The 23,653-nt window shown below is 43.9% G+C and overlaps 1 protein-coding gene across 1 annotated transcript; it reads left to right on the top strand.

Annotated features, from left to right (window-relative positions):
* On the top strand, positions 1–22,666 carry PPP1R36 (protein phosphatase 1 regulatory subunit 36). The gene is given in 10 exon segments (XM_053944863.1): positions 1–99; positions 8,517–8,581; positions 9,707–9,790; positions 10,484–10,602; positions 10,723–10,766; positions 11,262–11,393; positions 14,750–14,817; positions 15,242–15,306; positions 15,309–15,343; positions 22,013–22,666. Coding segments are annotated over 10 exon segments (1,083 nt in total). The 3' UTR covers positions 22,385–22,666.
* The last annotated feature ends 987 nt before the right edge of the window (positions 22,667–23,653 follow it).

Raw genomic sequence — 23,653 nt, forward strand, 5'->3', positions numbered from 1 at the left:
ATGACAGTGAGATTGGAGAAGTCGATTGCAGCAACTTCAGCACCTGCTGAGGGCTTCAGTGAGATCTCCAAAGGCAGCAATCAGGCTCTTGGCGTTCAGGTACACGGCACTTTCCTGGCTGTATCCAGCTACACTACCTCTTGATTTCCAGGCTGTAACACAGAGAGGGCCTCTGGGAATGAGAAGGTACTGTGACTTTTATTTTTCCCCTAGGAACGAATAGGTAATATGTTTATGGATGGCATTAGATTATCTGTAAATGGAAAGTTGTTGCTGTAAACTGTAATATTTTGTCAGATAAACTCTTCCTAACCAAAATCCCACTACTATGGGATAACAATAAAGAATAGGTAGCACCCATTTTCATTGTAAATGCAGGCTGAACTATTTTTTTCTATTAACCAACTGGTAATTGCCCTTGCCACATAGTTTCCTTTACTTTTCAGCCCTTGGTTTGCATTCCTCAGCGTCGCTTCCCAGTTATTAAACACAATTTTTTGTTATTTAAGTGTCTTGCAGAGTTAATGTAGCTAAATGCACACAGCAGACAGTTTGTCTCACGCCTGTGCTGTTTTCTGTCCTTCCCCTCCCCTCGGCCACTGCTGCTCTTTGCCTGTTCCAGCAGTGGGGCAGTCAGGGAGAAGAGACCAGGGATGTGGGGTCCCCATTTAGATGGTGAAAGTGCCTGAGGACAACAACAAGTTAACACTGTGAGAGTTGTAATTTTTTTTTCTTACGAAAGGGGTGTTTTTTCCACCCCACAACTTTTACATACCCCACACCGAAGGCTGTGTGTGGGGTATGTAAAGGATTGGAAACTTGTGCTGACTTACAGCTTGGGAAAAGATGTGTAGTCTTGAGGCACAAAGTAGCCTTTCGAATATGTGAACAAGCTCCCAGAACGCAAGAAGCAGAAAACTTGAAGAGCTCAGAGCTCGATTCCTTGCATTCATTCACTTAGTTTATAAAACAGAGAAAAACTTCACATTGATTTTCAGTATGTTGTACTAACTGTACAGTGAACTCTGATCCCCTTAGTGGAAACTTCCTTCTGACTCCAGTGGGTCTCTATTCCCCCCCTTCCCTCCCCTCCCCAGTTTCTTAAAGAAATAAAGTCAATTTCCCAAATGCTGCTCATTTGCTAATAGGTGCATTTGGTGTGTCCATGTCCTTCTGGAGAGCAGTTGCACATTTCAAATGAATTTGGCAAAGCCAGGAAAGTAATCTTGTCTAAAATCTGCAGTTTCATTGCTTTTGCACTCAGCGTCTCTCATCCTGTGCACGCTCCTGACTCACAGGAAAGCCAGCTGCTCCTGTCAAAACCCTGGGCCTGGCTTTCTGAACTTTGCCATGCTCCCACAAGGCTGTGTAAGAAAGATGAAGCCCACAAACGGGAGAATATAAAGTGCTTGTAACTTCCTAGCACAAGTGCAACTTCTGTATTAACTTTTGAGGGCTCTGTATATTTTCTGATTGAGTTTGGATGGTGTTATTTCAAATAGAGGAACACCCGTGGCATTAACACTGGAGAATTTAATCACCCAAATTAAACCCCTAAAGCCAAGCCGTGCCTCCTGCGTGCGGCGCAGGTTGCCCTGCAATTCCCCACCGTCACTTTGCAGGGGAAAGAGCCAAAAAAAGACAAAGCCGAAAGCATTACTAAAACACCGCGCCGTGTGAGAGCCCTCGGAGGGAGCTGAGGACACGAGAGCTGTCTGAGGGCAGCCCACGGGGGAGCCGGGACGTGCTCGGACACGCTGTGTCCACCCAGCCGGCCGGGTGAGTCAGCCCGGCCCCGCCGCCTCCGGAGCGTCTGTTTGAAGTTGTGCGCACAGGACTTGCAGACAGGCTGCAGCCCTGCTCATCCCTTGTGATACCATCTTAAAGGCAGGAATGAATACATCCCAGCAGCCTGCCTTTTATCTCTCGGGAGGCACTGCGTGGAGCCCTGCAGGCTGGGTAGCGTTTCTTTTGGGAGCTGCCTGTCATTTAGGTTCTCCTTGAAGGTTTGGGGCTCTGTGGGGTGCAGCCAAGGTAGGAGATGAAGGATCACAGGACAGCACCATAGATTTTGTCTTCCTCATTGTGAGCCGCTCCTGCAGATACATATGAGGAGCAGGAAGAAAGAGAAAAAATATTCAGGAAATTCACATTTCCAGTCTTGGCACTCACATTAAATGCGAGGCATCACATTTAAGTATGCGTGCTCACACCCAGCACGCATACTTAAAAGTTCCTTTTTTTCAGTCTTGTCAGTGCAGTGCAGCGTAACAGCATTTTGAACTCGACTTATCTCAAAGGTGTTCCTCGTTTCTCCTCCTTGGCCCTGTGCCTGGCATGAGTTTCCCTTACTGTGTCCCTTCAGAAAGCACACGGTGGTCTAATCTCTGCTCAGTCAGGTACGCTGCACTTTGGCACTTGGGAGTCCTGGGACGTTAAAGCAGCAAAGCATGTGGATGTTCTTACAGCAGCAAAATTACGTTCTGTAGTTGCTCATCACAGGAAAGTTATCACCCCTCCCTACCCCACAGCAAAACAAGTTATGCTAGTAAAGCTTCTTTAGCACACCTATGTGGGTCAGGTATCACATCTCTCTCTTCCACATATTTATGCAGGCAGAAGCCTATAGCACAGAGCTGCCTCTAGAGCAGCTCTTGCTTGCAGCAGCGTGGTGATTATAGAGTTGGGCAGGCCAGCATTTCCAGATGCAACAACATATTTCATTTCCACATATGAAATGGCAGTATTAAAACCCCCTGATCCACCCTTGCATGACCCATTTGCCTTTACTCTCTCCTGCATCAAGAGGGTGGAGACAGAGACAAGCTGGTTGCCCTTGTCATCCCAATAACAGCACCAGCCAGGAATTTCAGGGAGGGAAGAAATTTCCCTCTAAGAGCCAACATTTTTTTGGTAGTCTTAAAGAAAATTGCGAGTACAGGAAATTTTTGCCCCTTTTCCACTGCTGAAGATACTCTCTCCCACCATGCAGGAACTGTTTTTTGTGCAAAAATTGACAGATTTCTGTTGCATCCTGGACCAAGCAGTGTGAGGTTGTTCTTGCCCATACTTAGGTAGCAGTTGGCAGCACCTGTACCTTACCTGCGGGAGCAGTTAAAAATGTCACCGCTCCAAATCATTTGCAGGTCAGCAGTTAAAAATCTATCTTGACTAGGATTAAGGAGACAAAACCACTTCCAGAAGTGGCAATATTATGTACTTTGGCAGCACTCTATAGAAACCTCTATGGGTTTAGAAGGTCTTGGTTGCCTTTCTATATTCACTGCCAAGCATCATGAAATACATTTTGTCAATCTTGTAAGAGCTGCTGCACAGTTGCACTGACAGTCTAGCAATCACATGTCATGGATGAAAGCAGAATTTCTTTTTGCCAGGCTGTATCTAAAAATGTACACATATTTCTTTCAAAACCACATTTGGAAGACTCCTTATTTCCCTGCTGAAAACCTCATTCATTTGCATTTGTGTTTGCAAATGTTCCAACACAGCCTGGTTAAAGACATTTGATGGTAGCTAGTCCTTAGTCCTACCTCCAGCACTACAGGTGGGAGATAACTAATTTTAAAATTTTGATAATGTAAAAAATCTCTGTGATGCAGGAAAAACTAAAAGCCAGGTTCTCTGCCATAATTTCCTTCTAGTTTCCTTCAAAGCTCACAGAACTGAATAGAGAAGATCTCGTCTATAGCATTTCTATATTAAGTTTTCACCTTTCTTCTCCCTCTATTTCTGTAGATGGCTATAATATCTTGAGAAGAACTAGAAATTAAGATATGACACTATTTAGTAAGGTTCGTAGATTTCTGAGTGCCTCAGAATACAGAATCAAATTCAAAATTTTGAAAATACCTTTTGAGTATGAAGTACTTTTTAATACTTCTTTCTTTCTGTCAGAGGCACTTTAATAACAAAAGGTTGATTGTTGGGGGCGCAAGGCTGTGTGAAAAGGGCTGACAACTGCTCATGTTCAATAATCTCATCTGATAAAACCACAGAGGGGGAGTAATGGCACGAGGAGTTCACTAAAAGAATGTGCAGCTGGTTTTTCTGGCTTTCCAAAATCAGACTGCGTGCCTGTAAGTGATGCCAGGCAGTTGCTGCCTCCTGAGTTCCCTTAGACTTTTGGTGTGGAGTCAGGACCTGATTCTGCCTTTGCCTGTCAGCACCTTCAGCTAGGCTGCAGCTGTGGCTGTGAGGCCAAAGGCTCTGGTTCTGGGGCACAGCTGGTGCTGGATGTGAGGTGGACACAGTACCTCTCTAGAAGTTACACTGCAGCTACCAAACTGCCCTTTGCTTTGGATCATCCAAGGAATGCACTGTTCAAATTGCCAAAAAAAGGAAATTAGGAGCTTCCATGTTGCACAAAACTGAAGTGAAAATCTGCACCAGTGTTCATGGTATTTTGCCCAAGGGACAATATTTATTCCATTCACACAGCATGATCCTGTTTTTAATGAGCAGGCAGAGCACTTGGCAGGTAAATGGCATAGTCATGGACAGTATTAGCTACTGTGACATTGAAATCTGTGCTTGTGTGTCCAATGCAAACAATAATGCATGGATGGAGTCTAATATTCCCAGAGAAACCAGGGCTGACATTTAACAGCCCCTGGGAAAAGAGGAGGAAATTAATACAGTGGGTATGGGAGACAGAGGCTTGACACAGCAAGAATAAAGAGGCAGAGAAGAGGTGGATGACTGGATGGTGAGTCAGTGATATTTTTGTTGAGTTTATGCATTTGTTTACTTTCTGGGTGTGATATCCAAATTAAACATTAGATATACCTAAAGAATGGGTACATATACATATTGTTGAGTGTTCTCAGCTACTGGGATGCTCATGGACACATAAACACCACAAGAAACAACACTACAAGAAGCCTATTAAAAGTTCAAGGTCAGTTGTTCAGAATTATGATGATTGAAGCAAGTCTGTTGCTTGCTTTCTTTGTGCTTATGCCTCATGTTTTTAATTATGCACTAACAGGTTTTAATTTTTTTTTCTTCTGCAGGGCACCTGCCTCAGTCAGTGCACACAATGGGCAGTGTAAGCTCTAAGAAGGTAGTAGTTTCTGATTGAACATACACCTTATTTACTGTGTGTTGTTCAGACCCAGCTCTGAAGAAGAATTGTTGCTTAGGATGCTGCCTGTGGAACTCATCACCATCACATCTTGATTGCTTCACGTTATCTATTTAGTTTTTACCCCTCAGATGTGCGTAATTCCCACAAGAAAGAAGGTGATAAATCAGCAAAAGCAAAACGCCATGTGTCTATTATGGCATCTTCCACTGGAAATGCCAAGGAGCTGTTTTTTTCTGAGAATTTAGTGTTATGCTTTTCTTGGACTATTCAAAGCAGATTTCCATTACAGAGGAAGGTTTCTCTCCCCTGCCTCCTGCACTTCAAACACTAACACAGGTAGCCCTGGGTCTCTGCAACACATCCCTTACTTTTGCCAATTCTTTTAGCACAACTTTTACTGGAGTCAAGATGGGCCAGTGGTCTCCTGAGGCTGCTGACAGCCCTGCTCTCTAAAAATGAGCCAATGAGCCATCAGTTCCATACATTCTCGTCTCCCCTGAGCCTGTTTCTACAGTGCTGCCTGGCTGCCACGGATGAGATCTGAGGTTGTTCCCAAACCTGCTTCTCTCATCCTCTTAAATATGTAACTTGGCTGCCAAGTCATAGATATGCACTTGGCAGCTGGCAATAGCAACTGGAAACACAACATACACAATGCAGTTGTATAAAAAAAATGGAAAGAGATGGCTGCAGAGCCAGAGAGGAATTTTCAGGCTGTTTTGAGATCCTTGCTTACCTATCCATGGACTGATTCTGCGTGCATGGATATGCCTCTAAATAGTACCCACAAGAGAAAAGATGCAGTGTTTGGAGGCTTTGGAACTAAGGGAAGTTAGGGACAGGTTGCTTTATGGAAATTTTCTTTCCCCACGTTGTGTTGTCCATTTGTTCTTCCACATGGTCATGAACACCTGTGATACTTTCAGGACTATTTTCCCTAGTTAGCAACTACTGCAAAAAAGATTGATGCCATTTTTAAGAGGTGGAAGCACAGGAAATGTTCCTTCTGTTTTACTGACCTGACCTGTCTAGAAGTCTTAGATTAAGTATTTTCATCCTTTCAAAGTATACAGTAGTGCAGCAACATTTTCTTGGGTTGTAGCTGACCTGGTCTGTTGCAAGGTGTGCTCCTTCCCTTGTCCACTTATATTTATCTGGCCCTTGACTGACTCCACCATGAACTGATATAAAATGCTAACTAAACAGAAAGCTTCTCATTTATTTTTGCTGGATGACTACTTTTGACAGTTTAGGGAGCTGCCTTGCTGTGGGGTCAAAGATAAAGAATCATCACACAGGTAAATTATGGGAAAATTTCGATGGGATCAAGAATGCTTCTTCCATTAACAACTGGCTCTTAGGCTGGTTTAGCTGTAATGTGAAACCTCACCCTTGATGGAGACTTGACTTCTATTGGCAAAAAGTGCTTTTGTCATTTGTACCAATTTTGGGTGTGAACTAAGCAATACCAGTTATACACAACACTTACCTGCTGTGAATGATGTGTGAGAGATTCTCTGCTTGAAAAACCAAATGTTTCACAATATCCCAAAGATTCTAAACCTCAACATCATGCCCTAAAGTGACCTACCATAGTATTGGGAATTATTTCCAGGTGCAGCTTCCAAATCTTGAGCTGACTGCTCACGTAAGGACCTAGGTTGTGACCTGATATAGTTAGAAATCTTGTAAAGCTGAAGGGTGTTTAACATTCAGAGCGCTGTCACTGCCCATAACAGAAGGACCAGGACCAGCTGCCCTCACTGGTGCCAGTCCTGGGAAAACCAGGAAAATCTCTGCAGCTCCTGACCATCAATGCCACAATGAGCATAAATAAGTGGCTGTGGAGATGTTATCAAATGGAAAAAAACTCATTTCCCTGTTTGGAGTAAAATGTTACCCAGGGAAGCTGCTTAGCAGAGCTGGGAGGAGCAGAGCACGTTGGCCATGAGTCCTGGTGCCAGAGCAGGCTGCAGGGGAGGGGACGTGCTGGGATCTGCAGTTCTTAGGGGACAGCAGATGGTCACCGCTGTAAGCAGTGTCACCCCTTCACTCCCGACGGTGTCCTGGCAGCACTATGCCATCGTGGAGCCTCCCCACCCTTCCCAGCTCCATCCTGTTGCTGCTGTTCATGTTTGCCTCTGCAGCAGATCCCAGGGGCCACAGGAGGCCCCACGGGTGGGCAGGGACCTGTCCTGCTGCCCCAGCACAGTGGCTGGCACAGTCATTCAGCCATTTGCATTAGTGAGAAGCTGCTGGGATGCATTTTGAAGAAACAAGGGTGGAATTTCTGCTTCCTGTGGTGTGCTGGTAGGTCTTGCTATGCTGGATTACCACCTTTCCTATTTTTCTTTCATGGCTCATAATCCCTTGTGTGTAACATAAAGGTAGAGCATTTGCGTGGGCCTTTTCATCCGAGAGTGGCAAAACACTATTAGAAAGCTGGAGCTGAGGACTAGGAGAGGCAAGCTGAAATAACCACTTTTTGTCAAAGGATTAGAGCCATGATTTCCTCATATTCATCTCTGCGGTCTAACCACCACATGGGCTGTGGGCTGCTGACTTGAAATTATTCTGTTGTCCCATATCCAGCCTCTACTACCAAATTAGATTGAGTAAGAATCTGTGAAAGCCTTGTGGCTGCCTGGCTGAATAGTCACAGGCAAAATACCTGGCAAAAAGTCACAGGAAAGCTTAAAGTTTCACTTGGTTTAAATTTGTAGGCAGAGGGATTTCAGCAATAAGAGTCATTTTGCTTTAAAGGTGACCTGCAAATAATAGTTAAGGATTTGTAAGTCTCTCTTGTTAATTAAGAAAGGAGTAATAGACCTCATTTATTTCCAGGGGATATTTTTGTTTGGAATTCTTAAAAATACATAGATGCTCTAAAATGCTGTTACTAGTAGTTTTGTTCAGTGTCCCCTGAACAGTCTATCTGGTGTTTTTTTTTTTTTTGAAGTTCTCAGAATATCAGAGAACATGGATAATATATTCCATCTCTTAGCAAAGATTTCTTTTCTCCTGATACCTAGATTATACAATTAAATAAATATTATTAAAAACCCCAAAAGCAATCTGTTGTTTAATGCTTGGTTTAATTTGATTTCTCAGTCTTTTCAGATTCACTGGCAATCAAAGAACTGGTTCCTTTAGCAAATTTCCTGTTAGTTATTCATAACCTGAAAGACAAAAAAAAAAAAAACAAATACACATTTTTCTTTCTTACACTGGCCACCTTTGAGAACTTCTGTTGAAATAACTCACACATAAACAATATCTGGGGGAAAAGCAGGCTTAAGACTGATGGAAAGTGCCCAATATGCACAGAATTTGCATTATAAATACTTTGTTGGTCTGAGAACTTGAGCATAGATTTATGACATGCACTCTATACACTGCTTCCTTGCAGAGGATAAAACTCACTTGAGGTGTGTGGTACTGGAAAGCTGATACTAACACCCTTGAATCTGGAAGGTAAAATAATGATGTTTGGTTTCAAATTATGCAGCTTTAGGCCTTGATAAATACAGCAGTTCCAAGTAGATTCAGTCTAGTATTTTTTTTACCCAAGCATCAACTGCAGGACAAATTCTTACATCATGTAATGGAGCAAAGGAGAAATTCACATTTACTCCATACTTCTCTCAAGCTGAACTACAGAGGGACAGCTAAAATTGTGTGTTGTGTCAGAAATGTGCCCCACACCCTGGGGCAGCCGTGCTGGTTGCAAGGGCCAAATGCCACCCCAGGTGTCCAGAGGTGGAGGTCCACGGAGTGATGTTCCCTGTGGTGTGTGTGACTCTGCAATGGTGGGCAGTGGAGGACTGCAGACCTTTAGGGGAACCACAACTCTGCAGGGGAAAGAGTGCACCTAGCTCTGCTTTGAATGTCTGTGGCAGGTGTGGATTAGGGCATTATCAGGCCTTTTAAACCATTAGGGGGAAAAAACCCCAAAACATAAACCCACCCAAATTATCCCCCCCTGCTCTTTTCTCAGGGAGAGGGAGCCAGTGGAGTGTGGCAGCAGTGGGTCACCCACGCTGCCTGCTGCTGCCTCCTGCCCTGCTGGGCATTTTCCAAGCTTTTGTCTGGCTGGAGCCAGCCTACTCACCTGTGTCCTGGTCACACAGCTACAGCAGACACCTTTCATGGCCTGTGTCTCAGCAGCTTCAGCCACCATCTCCACTGGGTTTGGGAACGCTGCTGACTCCGCCTGGCAGCTCTCCAGGGAGAGGTGTGAGTTCTGTGGTGACCTCTGCCTGATCTTCCCTCAGTGATCCCAAAGAAGAGCTCTGGAATGGGACAGTTTGCGTCTGAAATCTTCCTAAAGCCATTTGAGACACTGCTGGAAGGGTTTATGTGTCATAGGGCATATGGGGCAGGAGGCAGAGCAAGAGGACCCCCAGAAGCCCCTTTGTTCTTTGCTTCTGTATTCTTGAAAGCAACATCTCACAATGGCCTCACCACAACCCAAATATTTTCTTAGTGTCATCTAGAGGTCGAAATAGATATATCTTCATGTTCTGGGATGTTGACCTCTTCGTACTGCTGCTAGTAATTTAAAATCATACTGCTGCAAGCTCATACTCAGTATTTCAGCTCCAATCCAGCAGCTGAGGAAAACATCAAGGAAGGAAAAAATTCTGCTCTCTTTCAGGAAATTTGTGTTAAGACATTAAAGAGGTATTTCAATTCGACTAGCCTAGCTCAAAAAGAAACAAGATCATCTGGGTGGGAATATTTTCACCCATTGTCTGAGGATCATGTCTGAACAAAGCACATGAAGCAGGAAGCCAGCTGTCATTTCAACAGGGTGGATGAGTGGTCTGAACACAAAAACAGAGCCAGACATGCCTGCTGTTGAATGCTAGCTCAGGCTCAGCCTGGTCTAACTTTGGTAAAGTCATTCAGCATCTTTGTTGCTGTTTCCAGATCGTTCACAATGAGGTAATAATTCTCATCTACTCCAAAGAGTATTGTGAGGTAATTAATTCATCTGTGTAAGGCACTTCAAAGATTAAATTATTATTATTATTATTACTAATTTTATAAATTCACAACATGGTATAGCTGACTTTCATCCATTACTTAAAACCTCTTTGATCTATATAATACAGTTGCAATTTATTACATTAGCAACTAAAGGAGCAACTTCAGATGCAACCTTAGAGGTGAAATGTCCTGTTTCTCTCAACATCCCCAGCCTGATTTGTAGTTCTAATAGTTGAAAGTTAGTTCAGGATACCTGCCAAGCACATTTCACTGCTTGTCCCTTTAAAACTGAGTGCAATGAAGAGAACATGTACCAGGCAGGCAATATTCTCAGACTGGAATGAGCACTGTGTCCTTGAATGTTATATATTGGTCAAGCACCAGCATCTTCCAAGAGGATTGCAGTGCCATGCTCCCTGAGAGAAGGCTGGCTGACAAAGGAGAATTGCATAGGCTGTCCAAGTGGGTGCAACATGAATATGTGACGTTGGATGATGTAAAATGTGAGTAATTGCTGGTATTTCACATCAGCAAGGCATTGCCTCCACCATTTAGAAAGCTGTTTCTGCTGACACTAGCAATTTTTTGAGGAAATACTATTTTTCTCCTCTGTATGCTTTCAGATGCTGCTCTGCTTTTGAAAGAAGTGAATGACTCACATGACATTGCCTTTTGTAGCTGGTGTGAGGTATGTCATGTAGAGTTTGTTTCAAGAATTTTGTGTGTAGCTGGATGTGGAGGGACTGCTCTTCTGATTGAGAAACAGAATAGGAAATATTAGAGGTTTAAAATCTCTCAGCTGTATGGTTCAGTGGGAAATAATACTGAATTCATGATGTGTTGAACACATGCAGAGAAATAATTTTATCACCTGTTTGAAAGCTTTCTATCCTGTTACTTAAAGGAAGGTGAAGTGCAGAAAATATGTTTCTTGGAAATAGCTCTGGTAATACCCAGTTCAATCCACTCTTCAGTATGTTTATTGGACTGTCAGTAGTTCTCTAAAAACATTCAAAGTCTCAGTGTGGGTTGGAGTGTTTGCTACAAATAGGTCTCAGGCATTTTGCTAATTTTTGGTATAATGTAGCCCTTGAGCAGAGACTTTGTTCTTTCTCATAATGGTCTGGTGATGTCTCTATCTGCAGATCTGGAAACTTCACAGTGACCATTCCACCTTCTACTTAGGAATGAGAAACTAGAGGAGTTCCTCATGGCCCTGCTCTTCTACCTACCTTTTCACCTGGGAAAAACTGCCCTGGAATTACCTGGAAAAGGAATGCAGATCCTTGATTTTGTGAGTGCATTAGGGATACAAGTACATAGAGCTTGCCTCAGCAAATCTGGAATCATAGATCAGCCTTTTGGGTAAGAATCAGTGGGATTCTGCTTGTGAGGAGGAACCGCTGGCTACATTGGGATGTATGGGACACTACAAAAACCCCTTGGTCTCACATTTTATGTCTCCCATCTCCCTGTCCTCTGTGCTCTCCAGGACACAGGCTCCTCTGCCTGGAGAGAAGCAGATTTTCTGACAGGGTTTGATCCCTGCTTTGCCCCAGCTCTTCCCTGAGTGCTGAGTTCTGTTGTGCACGTGCCACAGCATTACCACAGTCTCCTGTTCAGGGTGGTGGCAGGGTTCAGTCCTGCTGCAATGGGGCCACCAAATAATCTGGGTCCACAAGGTGATTTGAATAAATAATTTCTACTACCACTGATGTTAAATCTGTGTGAGTCCCCTGGACCAAATGACCATCCCTTAATGCCCTTTCCCAGGACTAACATTAGCATCCAGCCATTTCTGCCTGCAAAACAGAGCAGCAAATTGTCACAACTGAGTCTGCTGCGAGTTAATTTGTGCTGTGGGTGACATTGCTTTAAGACTTCATTTCTAAATACTTTGCAAAGCAGGTTCTGATGAGTCTTAGGTGCTAGAAACATGTTACGGCATGAGGAATAAGTGCTAGGAAAGCAGTTCCCAAGTTAGGGTGTGTGACCACATTTGCTGCCTTGCAGAGTGGAAGTGGGGATGCCAGGGGAACAGATCAGGAGCTGCTGTGTTAGAGGGTTATGTGCCTTGGGAGAAAGCACTGCAGAATTACAAGCTATGATTGTAACAAACTTCTGTGATTTTCTGGAGTCTAATAGTTTCTGGAATTGGTTCACCATTCTCCTAAATCACTTAATGATTACTTGCTTCACAGTTCATGAAGCCTTGATATAACGACAGGCAGATTTATCTGGATTGAAGAATAAAGTGTTGGAGGATTGGTGTCCCTAAGGAATTGATTTGTTCTACATCCATAGATTTACAGATGTTTCTTTCATTGCTCAAGGAACAATTTATAAACAAAGAAGACCATCAGCACTCTTCAGTACACAAAGGTCCTAGAATCAGCTGAAGTGCTCTGGACTGCAGTTCACAAAGAGATTGCCTTGCTCTTGGCTGCTAAAGGACAAGGAGGCCACACCATGGGTCAGGACACCTCACTCTGTCATTGACTGGTGTGGTAAATGCAGCAATAGACTGAAACAAAGGGGAGTTCAGACCTATTGAAATATAGGGTTGTGTTTCCTGGACCAAGGGACCTTTGGTTAGTAGGGATCAGCTATAAGCTACTGGATAAACCCTGCCAGATGAGACTTTTCAGTGCATTGTGCCATGCAGTGCCCTCAAAGTGAGTCCTGCCTGTTGGTGGGAAACACATAGTACTGTCCTTTTCTACAATAGTGCTTTATTTAGATTCATTACCATCCCTGAAGGGAAGTGCTTGCTTGTCAGGATTATCTGAATGGAGGGTTAAGAGAAGATTAAAGAACAGGCACCTACCATGCAGAAGCAGGAATACAGGATATTGATCTACTGAAGTATAAATACCAGTAAGGAAAATAAAATTACAAAAGGCAATTTTAGGTCCTATTTAATGTTGAAGTTCAACCTTAATTGTTTTAGTGTCTTAGCTGAATTGGAGAAGCAGGGGGATGTTAGTCATGCTGTGAACTTTCTGGTATTACATCTTCTTTCCCTATTCGAGACCTCCCATTTCTTGCTGTCCACATGGTCTAATTACAAACTCATATGTGCTATATTTCAAATCAAATGTTTCAAGGACTGTCTTTCCCCTCCTGTGGAGTAAAATTCTGGAATGATCTTCCACTAGAAATTAGTGGGGGCAAGCAAGAAAACTACTGTGTTTCTGAAGGTGGAGTTCTGAGAGCTTGTGAAAGGGATTTCGTAACTACAGAATAGAACTGGAACGGCATAAAATTACACTTGTGATAAGAATCCTTGGGTTTCTGATAGGCTGACGTATTTGGGTAAATGTGAAAGAAGATTGCATAGTCATTTGTTTTCCTGTATCTATCCCACATAAATCCCATGCTCAGGGCTGTTGCTAGTGGCCTGCTCAGGGAGAAAACTCCTCCCCCTTCCTCCAAGATATAATTTAATTTCAGAGGCTCTTTTGCTTCCCTGCGTAGTTCTGGCAACGTGCCGCAAGGAGAGACAGACTGGAGGCAAGACATGCCAGTGCCACTTCAAGTTTCTCCTTAGTGATGCCTGTAATTAGCTCCCAGTTAAACCAACAGACAGATTACTTGGAGACAGGGCTTGGTGACCCACCTAGCCCTTTATCAGCCTCGTGCTCACATATGACAGGCACATCCAATGCTCTGCAGTCCTCCAGCAGCTCTTCTTGCAGGCCCAGTGAGATAACAAGACAGAAAACAAAGCTGGCTATTCCTGCTCCTTGTTGGTGTGTTTGGGGGTGCCTGCCATTTGGGCTGCCTATCTGAGAGGCTTAACTCATCTGTTGGGTCTAATTTTGTCCATAATGAGCCAGACCTGATGGTCTGAATAGCTCCTCAGTTGTCTTGAACCTAAACCACTGATACTTGTAGAAATATCAGAGTCCCCTCAAGAGAACACCTAAGATCATCCAGGCTTCAGAATTCATTGCTTCTGTGCATTAAACAGTCTTTGGAAAAAAAAGAATTGGAAGGGGGTCCTGTCAGAGAAAGTCAGGATGAATCTGGACATATTTTGCTTCTTGTGACTTTGTCCTTTGTTGATGCCCTGCTGATTTTTGGAAATCCAAGCCTGAGGGTTTCACGATTTTTTTCTAGTTCAGGAAGATCTTGTAAAATAACATTAAAAACAACTAACCAGTTTTCCAAAGCAGTGAGCATGAGGCATTTCCCCACTGGAGACAGCTTGGGAAGATTCATCTCTGAAATATGTGACTCTAAGGACAAAAACTCACCAGCAGTGGATGAGACATGAATGGAACAAGGGCTATTATTTCTGTCCTGCATTTTCTTTCTCCTTTAGTTTCTGGTTCTGTTTCAAACCCTTTCATGTCTTTTGGGGGAAATCTGCTGAATTTTATTAGCAATTATCCTTGAGAAGCCCAGAGTAATTGTTTCAATTTATTAAGGAAGGGTTGGGTAGGAAGCTTTAGAGCTGGAGCCCATCAAGGAAGGGCAGATAAAACCAACTCTTCTGTGTGTGAGAAGAGGCTGGAAGCTTTTAGGCCAGCAGCACTCCCAGGAACCGGCAGACAGTCGGGTGGATTACAGGGGAAGCAGAGGAAATAGAAAGCTCTTTGGTTTGGAATTTCCTTAGTGTTTGATCTGAATTGGTTTAAAATACAGGCTTGCAGTGTCAGCCGGCCGTGTTTAGAGGCGGTCCCGAAGCGCTTCGTGGGCCTTTTTGAAGAGCAGTAAGTGGTGACTCCGGGAGAGCCAGACCCACAGCTCCAGGCTGCCGGTGACAAAGCCAGCCCTGGGGATCCCTGCCCCCAGGGCTTCCGTGCTGGCTTCAGGAAGGGCTCATAAGCGATGCAGGATCAAAGACAGCAGCCTGACGTGTGGGCATGCAGCTTATACGTTGTGTGGGGCAAGAAAAACCATCTGGGCCCCAGCCCCAGCCCCTGTGACCCCACCAGCACTGCCCAGCTGCTCTCGAAGCATCTGAACCAGCTCCAGAGGGGTCCCTTCATGGTGGTGTCAGCATGTTGGTTTGGGTGCCTAAAATCCACACTAGCTTCTCAGGAACTGTCACTCTTTCTGTGTCCCTATTGTCCAGAGCCCCTTCCCTGAAAACACTGTTGCCTTATTTTTATAAAAAGGACTGTGATATTTTAGAGAAGATATGTTGGTGAAGTTAGGGGTGTCCAGGGCCTACCTTGCCAAGGTGTAGTGTATCCTCATCCTCGAGGAATGGCTCAGCAGCACCACATGCCCAGTGCAAAGCAAGCCAGTCCCTTCTGGGGACTCTGTCAAGGGCCTCAGTAGCCCAGGGTCAAGGTCTCTGTTGCACGACACAAGTGAATGCCCAGGACAATAAATGTCTTGTGAGCCAAGGAGTCACAGAGACCTATGGGATCATGAGACAGAGAAGTGTCCTGATCTTCCTGCAGCTCTGTCTCATCTCATAACCAATTCCAAAAGTGTTTCTGGTGAGCTGCTGACAACTGATTTGGCCACAATGAATTGCAGCAGAGCTCCGGGTACCAGACTGGAGAGCTGTAGCCCTGGTATGCACAAGTGTTGCTGAATACACGGAGCAGAAAACTTTAATGGGCTCAACATGAAAGTCAGCAGGGCAAAAATCAGTGCAGCCCTGAATCTTACCCCTGCCTCTTCCACTTAGTCTTAAAAGCAAATCATTGGGTGTCTGCTGGTTGCTATTTATGCCTGCATAAATTTTCTCTTCTGCCAAGTCTGAGATAGCATAAAGACAAGTCTAGCAAGGGAGGGAGACAATGCACCTGAAGGGCAGCATGTGCAGGGAGTACAGGTAAGAAGGGGCTGTGCTTGGGCATTAGGAGTGTAGGATTCCCCCTCTGAATGGGGAAGGTGGTGCATGGCTATTTCAGAGTGGTGGAGACCAACCAGGTTCAGCAGTGATGGTCCCAGCTGTGGGCTGAAATGGGAGACAGATTGATAGTGAGATTTAAGAAAGAACCAGAAGGCAGGAGAGGATGAGAGGGTGTTTGGAAAGGGAGAGAAACGAAGGGAATGATAAGGACAAGAAAAAGGGGGTTTTAAACAGGTGATGAAGATGGTGTGGTTTAACCCTGGCCAGCAACTAAACACCACCAAAAATGGTTAATGGAAGGAAAATGTAATGGCAGAGAGATTATACACTGTACTGGTATTGGGGACTCTTTTCTCAGCCATGCATGTCCTCACACAATGTTTCCTTTCCCTGGCAATACAAAGAAGCAGTCCCCACACAGCACTCCAGTCCCTTGGCATCCCCTCAGAGCAGTTTCATGAAAACTTTCAGTCAGTTGGTGTGAAACTGCTGCCAGTCCCCCAGAGGAGTCACAAACATGCACCTGCCTCCCTGCAACAGTGCTCCAGGCAGCCTTGCTCCTGGCTGGGTGGGAGAACCTGGGTTTCTTTGCAATCAAGAGGAGAAGGTAACCCACAAAAGGATGGAGTCAAAGGGGGCTGGAACTGCTGTCCCAACAGGGCTCCCATTACAGTGTGTCCCATACCAAAAGGTGTTGGACACAGAATAAGGATGTGTTTCCCCTGGATCCTGACACATCAGCTCTTCACCAGGCACTGTGGGAGCAGCCTTCTCTGCCAAATTCTCTCCCAAATGCTGATGAGCAGAGTCAACCTTCTCTCTGGTTGGACAGGGAGGGTCAACCATTTCATTATTTACTGGGCGGCCCTAATGTCTGTGCTTATCAGAATCAGTTGGAGGAACTTACTGCTATAACTTGGATTTAAGAGCTGGATGCAGCTGGGTAGAACAGGCAGCTCTGCTGCCTCCTCAGCTACTTCTGTTGCCTGGTGAAAGGGAGTGATGGAGACAAGCAAGAGATCTAGTGGTGAACAACCACCAGCATGAAACTGTGTTCTTGAGTATTTCCATCACAGTGGGGGTTGGAGGCTGGGTTGGGTTGGGATGTTGGCGTCCAGGCTGTGGAAAGACACAGGCTGGAAAAGAGCTGTGTTTTAAAGCCCTCATGATGTAAGGCAGGCACTGTGTGAGGAGAGGGCTCACTGAGTTACTCATAGCAGGGTGGCTGACTACAGCTGCCTTCAGAGTTAGGCTAATGCTTGAGCCTGTTATAATATAGGGCACTTCCCATACCATGCTGCAATTATATAAACATAATCTTTTCCAGGCTGACTCATTCCAGCCTTAAATGTTATCTGGATCCTCCCAGACCATTATATGAACAGCCAAGTACAAGAGCTAAAGGACAGAACTGGTTAACTCTCTTAATTATAAGATGGTTAGGAATTTTTTGAGCACACATGGGTTTGGATGAAATGGAAACTGTGGGGAAGGTTACATTTGATGAGTTATTTTTTTAACATGAAAAATGTTTAGATTAAAAGCTGAGACACTCTTGATAGTGTATCAGCCCCAGTTTTGCTGTATTTCCTTTTAACCCAGCTGTGAGTTCATGGTGGTGTTGAAGCTGTTGCTTTTCATTCCAATTCACCATAGCAACATTTTAATGAAATCTTATACACTTATGTTGGTAAAGTGCTTTCTCTGCCAGATCTGCCAAGTGTCTGTATGTTCACATGAAATTACTGGCATTTCACAGAAGTGTTTTCCCTGAAATTGTAGAAAGGGATGCTTAGGTGGAGATCATCTTTGGCTTACACTTACATGATTTGTAAAATACAGCATTAAAATCCTATCTTGACACTATTCCAGACTGGAATTTGAGAGTTCCTGCAGACCTGTTATTTGTGTATGCTAGCATTAGTCCCTTTGTGCCTCCAATGCTAAGGAAGGAATAGGTGTGTCTGGCTTTCTCCTTTTAAGTTATGAGGATTGTGCAACCTTTCTGTGGTGCCAGTTTCCTTATGGGCATTTGTCACGATGGGAACAATACTGAGTGTTGCCAAAGCTGCATCAATGGGGCAAACAGGGCTATGCTGGCCTCCTCTTTCTTTTATGCATGAACTCACCCCTTCCCCTTCACAGCTCTGAGAAATCAATATTGCTATGTCAAGTCAAGAATAAATATTGTTATGTTACTAGAAGCTGTGATGCTTTTTGCTCACTCTTTCAAATTTCTTACAAGTCCTGTCCTGAAGCTGGTTGCTCCAGGATGTTTTCCTGACCTTTTTTTGTATTTTCTTAATTAGCAGCTGTGTCCTAGACATGGGAGGTGCCTTCTAGTTCAATACTTATTTTAGGAAACTTTACTTCACTCAGGTCTTTTGGTTTAGTGCCTCACCTCAGGGAAGAAAGCACTGGGAGAAAGAAGGGTGAAGACCCCTGGCTTTCTTTGTCTCTAATTATTAGTGTTATTTTCTCTTCCTGGCTTCTACATAGGTTTCTCTGCTAAACTAAGATCTTAGTTCCCAGACACCACATGAGCTGTATAATGTTAAAAGGAGAATCTGGGTTTCATAATTAGGTTTAAGTACCTGGGATCATTTTAAGTTTCTCTTCTCTGGTACTCTGAAGGCAGAATGCTGTTCTTTACCAGAATCCATAAGGAACCCAAATCATTGGAGTTGTTTTGGGAGTTTTCTTTGGCAAAGGGCCATGCTGTGCGTGCAGAGTCAAGCCTCTTTTCCCTTGTATGTATGTGAAGCATCAGCAGGATTGTGGCTGGTGGGAACCAGGTATGGAGATACGTGGTTTTCTTGATTAAAAAATCACTAAATAGAAGTCCAGGGATGGTAAATAGAGCTAAAGTGTTGTAGAAAAATGTGCTTGCCACACTAAAGGGCTGAAAGGTACTATCTTCATGGACTGCTCTGCATTGATATTTCTGGGGTGATGGCAGCTGGGAATCAAGGTCTGGACCACTTGATGTTATCAGGAAGGGAAGGGACACATCAGGAGCTGGTGAGCTGATGTGGAGACAGACCTTCCTGTGCAGCTGGCAGGACCAACCCTGACCTGTGGGGATCTGTAGGTTAGCAGGGAAAATGTGTTTGCATTCCCATGAGGGTGAGTTGTGCCATCTCCAGGAGAACAGAGTGGCTGCTGGGATGTGTGCATTACCCTCTGCTTAATGGGCACTTCCATGATGGACAGTCATTTGGCTTTGTGTGACCATCTTGAGCTCAAGTGGGTGGCGACAGCATCTCTTTGGCTTCCACTGGGCAAATTGCTGCTTCTTTAACAAAGGCCCTTTGTTGTTCTTGGGCATGTTTTGCATTTCGTCTTGGAGATACATCAGGCACCTCCTTCCTGGTTTTCAAGTTTATTGTCTCAGCGTTGTCCTGGCTTTTTGCCCCCAATAGCTCTGCTTGCTGCTCTTCCAGTGATGTCAGGAAGAGTTTTTTAATTGACTTCAGTGGGAACTGGGTTAGATCAGTGCTGGCCACTTTTGAGGGGCCCGTGCAGAGAGCTCTGTCTAGATAGCATAGCAGGGGAGCCTCTCCTGCTCCTCTCAATCAGCTTTGTTCTCTGTCAGATCTAATTAACTCAGCCATACAATATTTTGCATTTTCTTCTTCTGAGGCAATGCAGAAGTCCCATCTTTCTCTTGGACAGTGGGTCTCCGCGTGCTGTTAATGAGGATCTACCAGCAACAACTTTATTGCCCTGGTGGAATGCCAGCTTGGCATAACCCCATGAGTCATATTCAATGCTCTGTTCAGAGGACTGAAAGGACAACTGCTATTAATTTTGTGCTCTTGTTTGCTGCCTTAGGAGAAAAACATCATTGCACAAAGATCAGAGCTTCTTTGAGGTAAAAAATCACACAGATAAACAGAGAGTGTGACTGAGTGTCAGCCCAGAGCGTGTCCCTCCCTTGCACACACACCCAAATGCTCCTTTCTGTTTTTGGTTCCCCCAGCAGTTTATTTGTAGGGCCGAGTGCATAGAATAAAATTTTACCTCCAGGACCTAGGTGTCCCTGCAAAATACCATCTCTTTGCCCTTCAGCCCAAACCTTTTCCCCTTGGAGCCCTAAGCTGGGGAGTTTCAGTCCCTTGGTGGCTCTTGGACTCCAGACAGTTCCCACCACAGCCTAAGGTCCCTCTGGGGAGTCTGCTCTGCAGATTTCTTCTCATCATTGGCCTCATTGTTTCATCTCTGTAGGTAAGAAATTTTACAGTCTTTCATTTCCATTGCCCTTGGTGACATTTTAGATGCCAATCAGCTCCTCTGGCCTGCCACATACAGCTCCAGCAGCCATTTGTGAGACTTGCCATGCAGCAGGGCTTCAGCAGAATCAATACAGAATATCTGGGCCCAAATTATACTTTGTACTTCATAAACTGGGAAGCTTTTCCTTGAAAGAGTGGAACTGTGGATTTAGTTCCAAGGATAGCCAGCAGTCCCAGTGATGCCATCTTTTCAAGAACAGACTTGGTAGAGATCAGATTTATAGGGATTTGATTCAGTTTATGCCAGGGATGACAAATGTTACATAGGAGTGAAAAGCCAGATTTTATTTTTTTAATCAGCAAGCAGACACTTGGAGGTGAGATGCAACGAGCTGCTATTTGGTAGTGATATTTTCTCTGATAATAATGCTGTCATTCAGGGTGGAGATCATCTTGTCTGCCTGCAGCTGCCTAAACACTCTCTGTCCAGTCAGACCATGCCTTCAGCTGCCTGAACAGCCACTGTGGAATGAAGAAGCTCAGCCAGAGAGTGAATTGTTGCCTCTTGAGACAGATGTGTGTGATAGGAGCCCCCACAGAGTGACTCATCCCATCAGTCTCTTTCCATTGATTATTGAGGGAAACTGGGTGGTGATCTCAGGTTAGACTAGCCAAGACTATGCCAAACTGGTCAGAGTTGAGCAAGATGGAATCCATCTGAGCTCACTCTGTTTCTAGCTTCATCTCTCTGCATACCTTTAAAAAACCAGTGCTTTCAAATCTTCACTGGTCCATGCATGGATTTTGTAGTGCCATAAGGAAGGATAAAACCTTTCTCACTAGGAGAGGGGCCACTGGACTGAGGATTTGGTCTGCACAGGAGGAACAGGAGAGTAGGTTCTGAGAGACCTGAGAGAGCCTGAAGCTTGCAGATACAGTTCTCTTGGTTATCTGATGGCAAAGCACCTATCATAGGGCTTGTTTAAAAATCATAAGTTTTCTGTAGAAATGAAATATGCCTTAATATAAGCTTAAGCAGAAATTAATCAAAACTTCTGAAAATCACAATGGGGTTTGTTTCCTTGCTCATGATTCATTCCAACTTCTTCAGTCTTTGTGACTTTTAGTTTTTAATAATGTTCTGATCAGAAATTACTGATATACTTTATTCCAAAAAAGTAATTTTGTTACTACATTGTACTTTAAACATACACTTTTGATGGTAATAGAAACAGAACCTTTTCTCCTGATTAATAGTAAACACAAAATCTTTCAAGCCTGGGTATACCATCGGAGAGGAATTCCATTTCCCATCCAGCAGTGGTTAACAGCAGTATCACTGCAGTACTTTTAACTGCAATAACTCAGGACTACTGAGTTATCAGTAAATAATTTTTGCTCTGTTAAAGTGTATGGAAAACTCCCTTTAAGACTTAACTCTTCTTTTGCCTGGAAATGAGAAATTAAGAATTGCCTTCATGAATGCTACAGCACTGTACATGCAAAGCCTTTGGACATGTCTCCAGCACATGACCGGTGAGTCTGGTATTTCTTGAGAGTGTGAAATTTGCTGCACATGCTCCTGTAATTGTTCTGTGCTCTGGGATCATTGGGTGCATCCTGAGCATCTTGGCTTTATACATTACAGACACAGTCATGTAATTGGTATGCAAAGGAACCAAAGTCTCAGGGAGCTTCACTGGCATTTCTGCAATCCATGCTGTGTGCACGCTCACTCCAGACATAAACACAAGGGGTTTTCAAGGTGCTGAGGGTGCAAGCGTGGTTTATTTGTTTTCCCCTGGGGCAGAGCAGGCATTCTCTGCTAAAGGAGTCAAGGTTCTTTGCTGGTTTACCTAGGAAATATTACAAACTTGTCCCACTCTCTCCTGTTTTTCTTTTCTTCATTGTGCCAAGCAGATTAACAGGACAGGCATCACTGGAGCTCATTGTAGTGAGTTAAAATCCTGGATGTGCACACCCCATGGGACAGTGGAGGAGAAGAGGAAGAAGAGGAAGAATAAGAACAAGGACAAGTGGTTCCTCTATCCTAAGAGATGTCTTCAGTTTGCCACCCTGAGAAGCCCCAGAGGAAGGCTGAGCAGTGGCAGCACTGTGCTCCAGAGAGCAATGGCAGAAGGTGACTGCAGTCAGAGCAGCTGGCAGCAGTGGTGTCTGTGGGACAGCATGGTTTCACTTTGCTCAGTAAATCACTTTGAAATTGCAGCTTAAGATGCTCAACTCATTTGTCAGAGCTGGGGGAGTTTGAGACACAAGAGACTGGGCTGGGTGAGTGGAGATCTAGGCTGTAATTCCTGGTCCTTCATCTTAATGCCTTCTTCAGGCCATTTTTGAGAAGATTATTTCCCTGGCTGATTTTGACAATTGCTTTGACTCCTGCAGATGAATATTATTATTGATTTCAATGTCAACTCTGTTTTTCTAAACAGTTAGCAAAACAATCAAGAGACATGATGTAGTAGAGCCAAAAAAATGGTGAAATTTTGCTTCTGAAGGAAACTATTCCAGAATCTCTATTATATTGTGTTCACTTCTTCTTTTTTTTTTTTTTTTTAATTTCCTTTCATATATTTATTTTTTTTTCTTGGATAGAATTAACCTTAGTTATGACTATTTTACCTATAAAACTATCTGTACCTGCCAAATATTAAAATGTTAACTTGGAAATTTTAGCATGGAATGTTAGCATGGAAATTTAGGATGAAATCCTGACTTGGTAATAGCTGATAAACATGAATGGAAAAATAATGTATTATTAAACTGTTCAAGAAAACCACAGGTGTAATATTTTATTATTGCTAAGAAGAGAAATTTGACACATTAGTGCCAGCTTGAAAGTTTTCCAGTAAAATATAGGAATGCAGGATAAGAAGAATACAATTATTTTACCCTTGCAATATGTGGTTCAGCTTTTAAAAGGATGAAAATTCTCAGCACAATTATGATGAGAAATGTACTTCTTCTGGAGTAACCTATAGCCCAGGGACTGGGTCACTTCTGTGGGATGGCCCTGCACTGCCTGGTTGAGACAGACACTTGGAGTGCAGGTTCACAGCTAACACTTAGCCTTCTCACTTAGACTGGCACATGTGATATTAAATGCCTAAGTAGCATTGTGGCCTAAGCTTGTTTTCCATGTGTCAGGTGAGTCCTTTTACCATTGGAGGAGGCTGCTGTGGCCTGCAGCTTCTCTTTAAGCTTTTCATTAGACATCCGTTCTGGTACACAGCAAAAATATTTAAATATGACCTCTTAGAAATTTTAGGGGATGGAAACCTTCTCCCAGAGAATAAATATAAATATATATTTAGAACTGTGTGTGGCTTCTATATCTTCCTCATATAAATGATGGTGCACTCTTTATTCTCTGAGTACATGGTCTAGAGCAAGGGGTCCCTGCCCTTGGCAGGGGAGTTGGAACTTGATGATCTCTAAGGTCCCTTCCAACCCAAACCATTCTGTGATTTCATTCAAAATTAA

The sequence above is a fragment of the Vidua chalybeata genome, chromosome 6 (assembly GCF_026979565.1).
Source record: "Vidua chalybeata isolate OUT-0048 chromosome 6, bVidCha1 merged haplotype, whole genome shotgun sequence".
NCBI classification, from domain to species: Eukaryota; Metazoa; Chordata; class Aves; order Passeriformes; family Viduidae; genus Vidua; species Vidua chalybeata.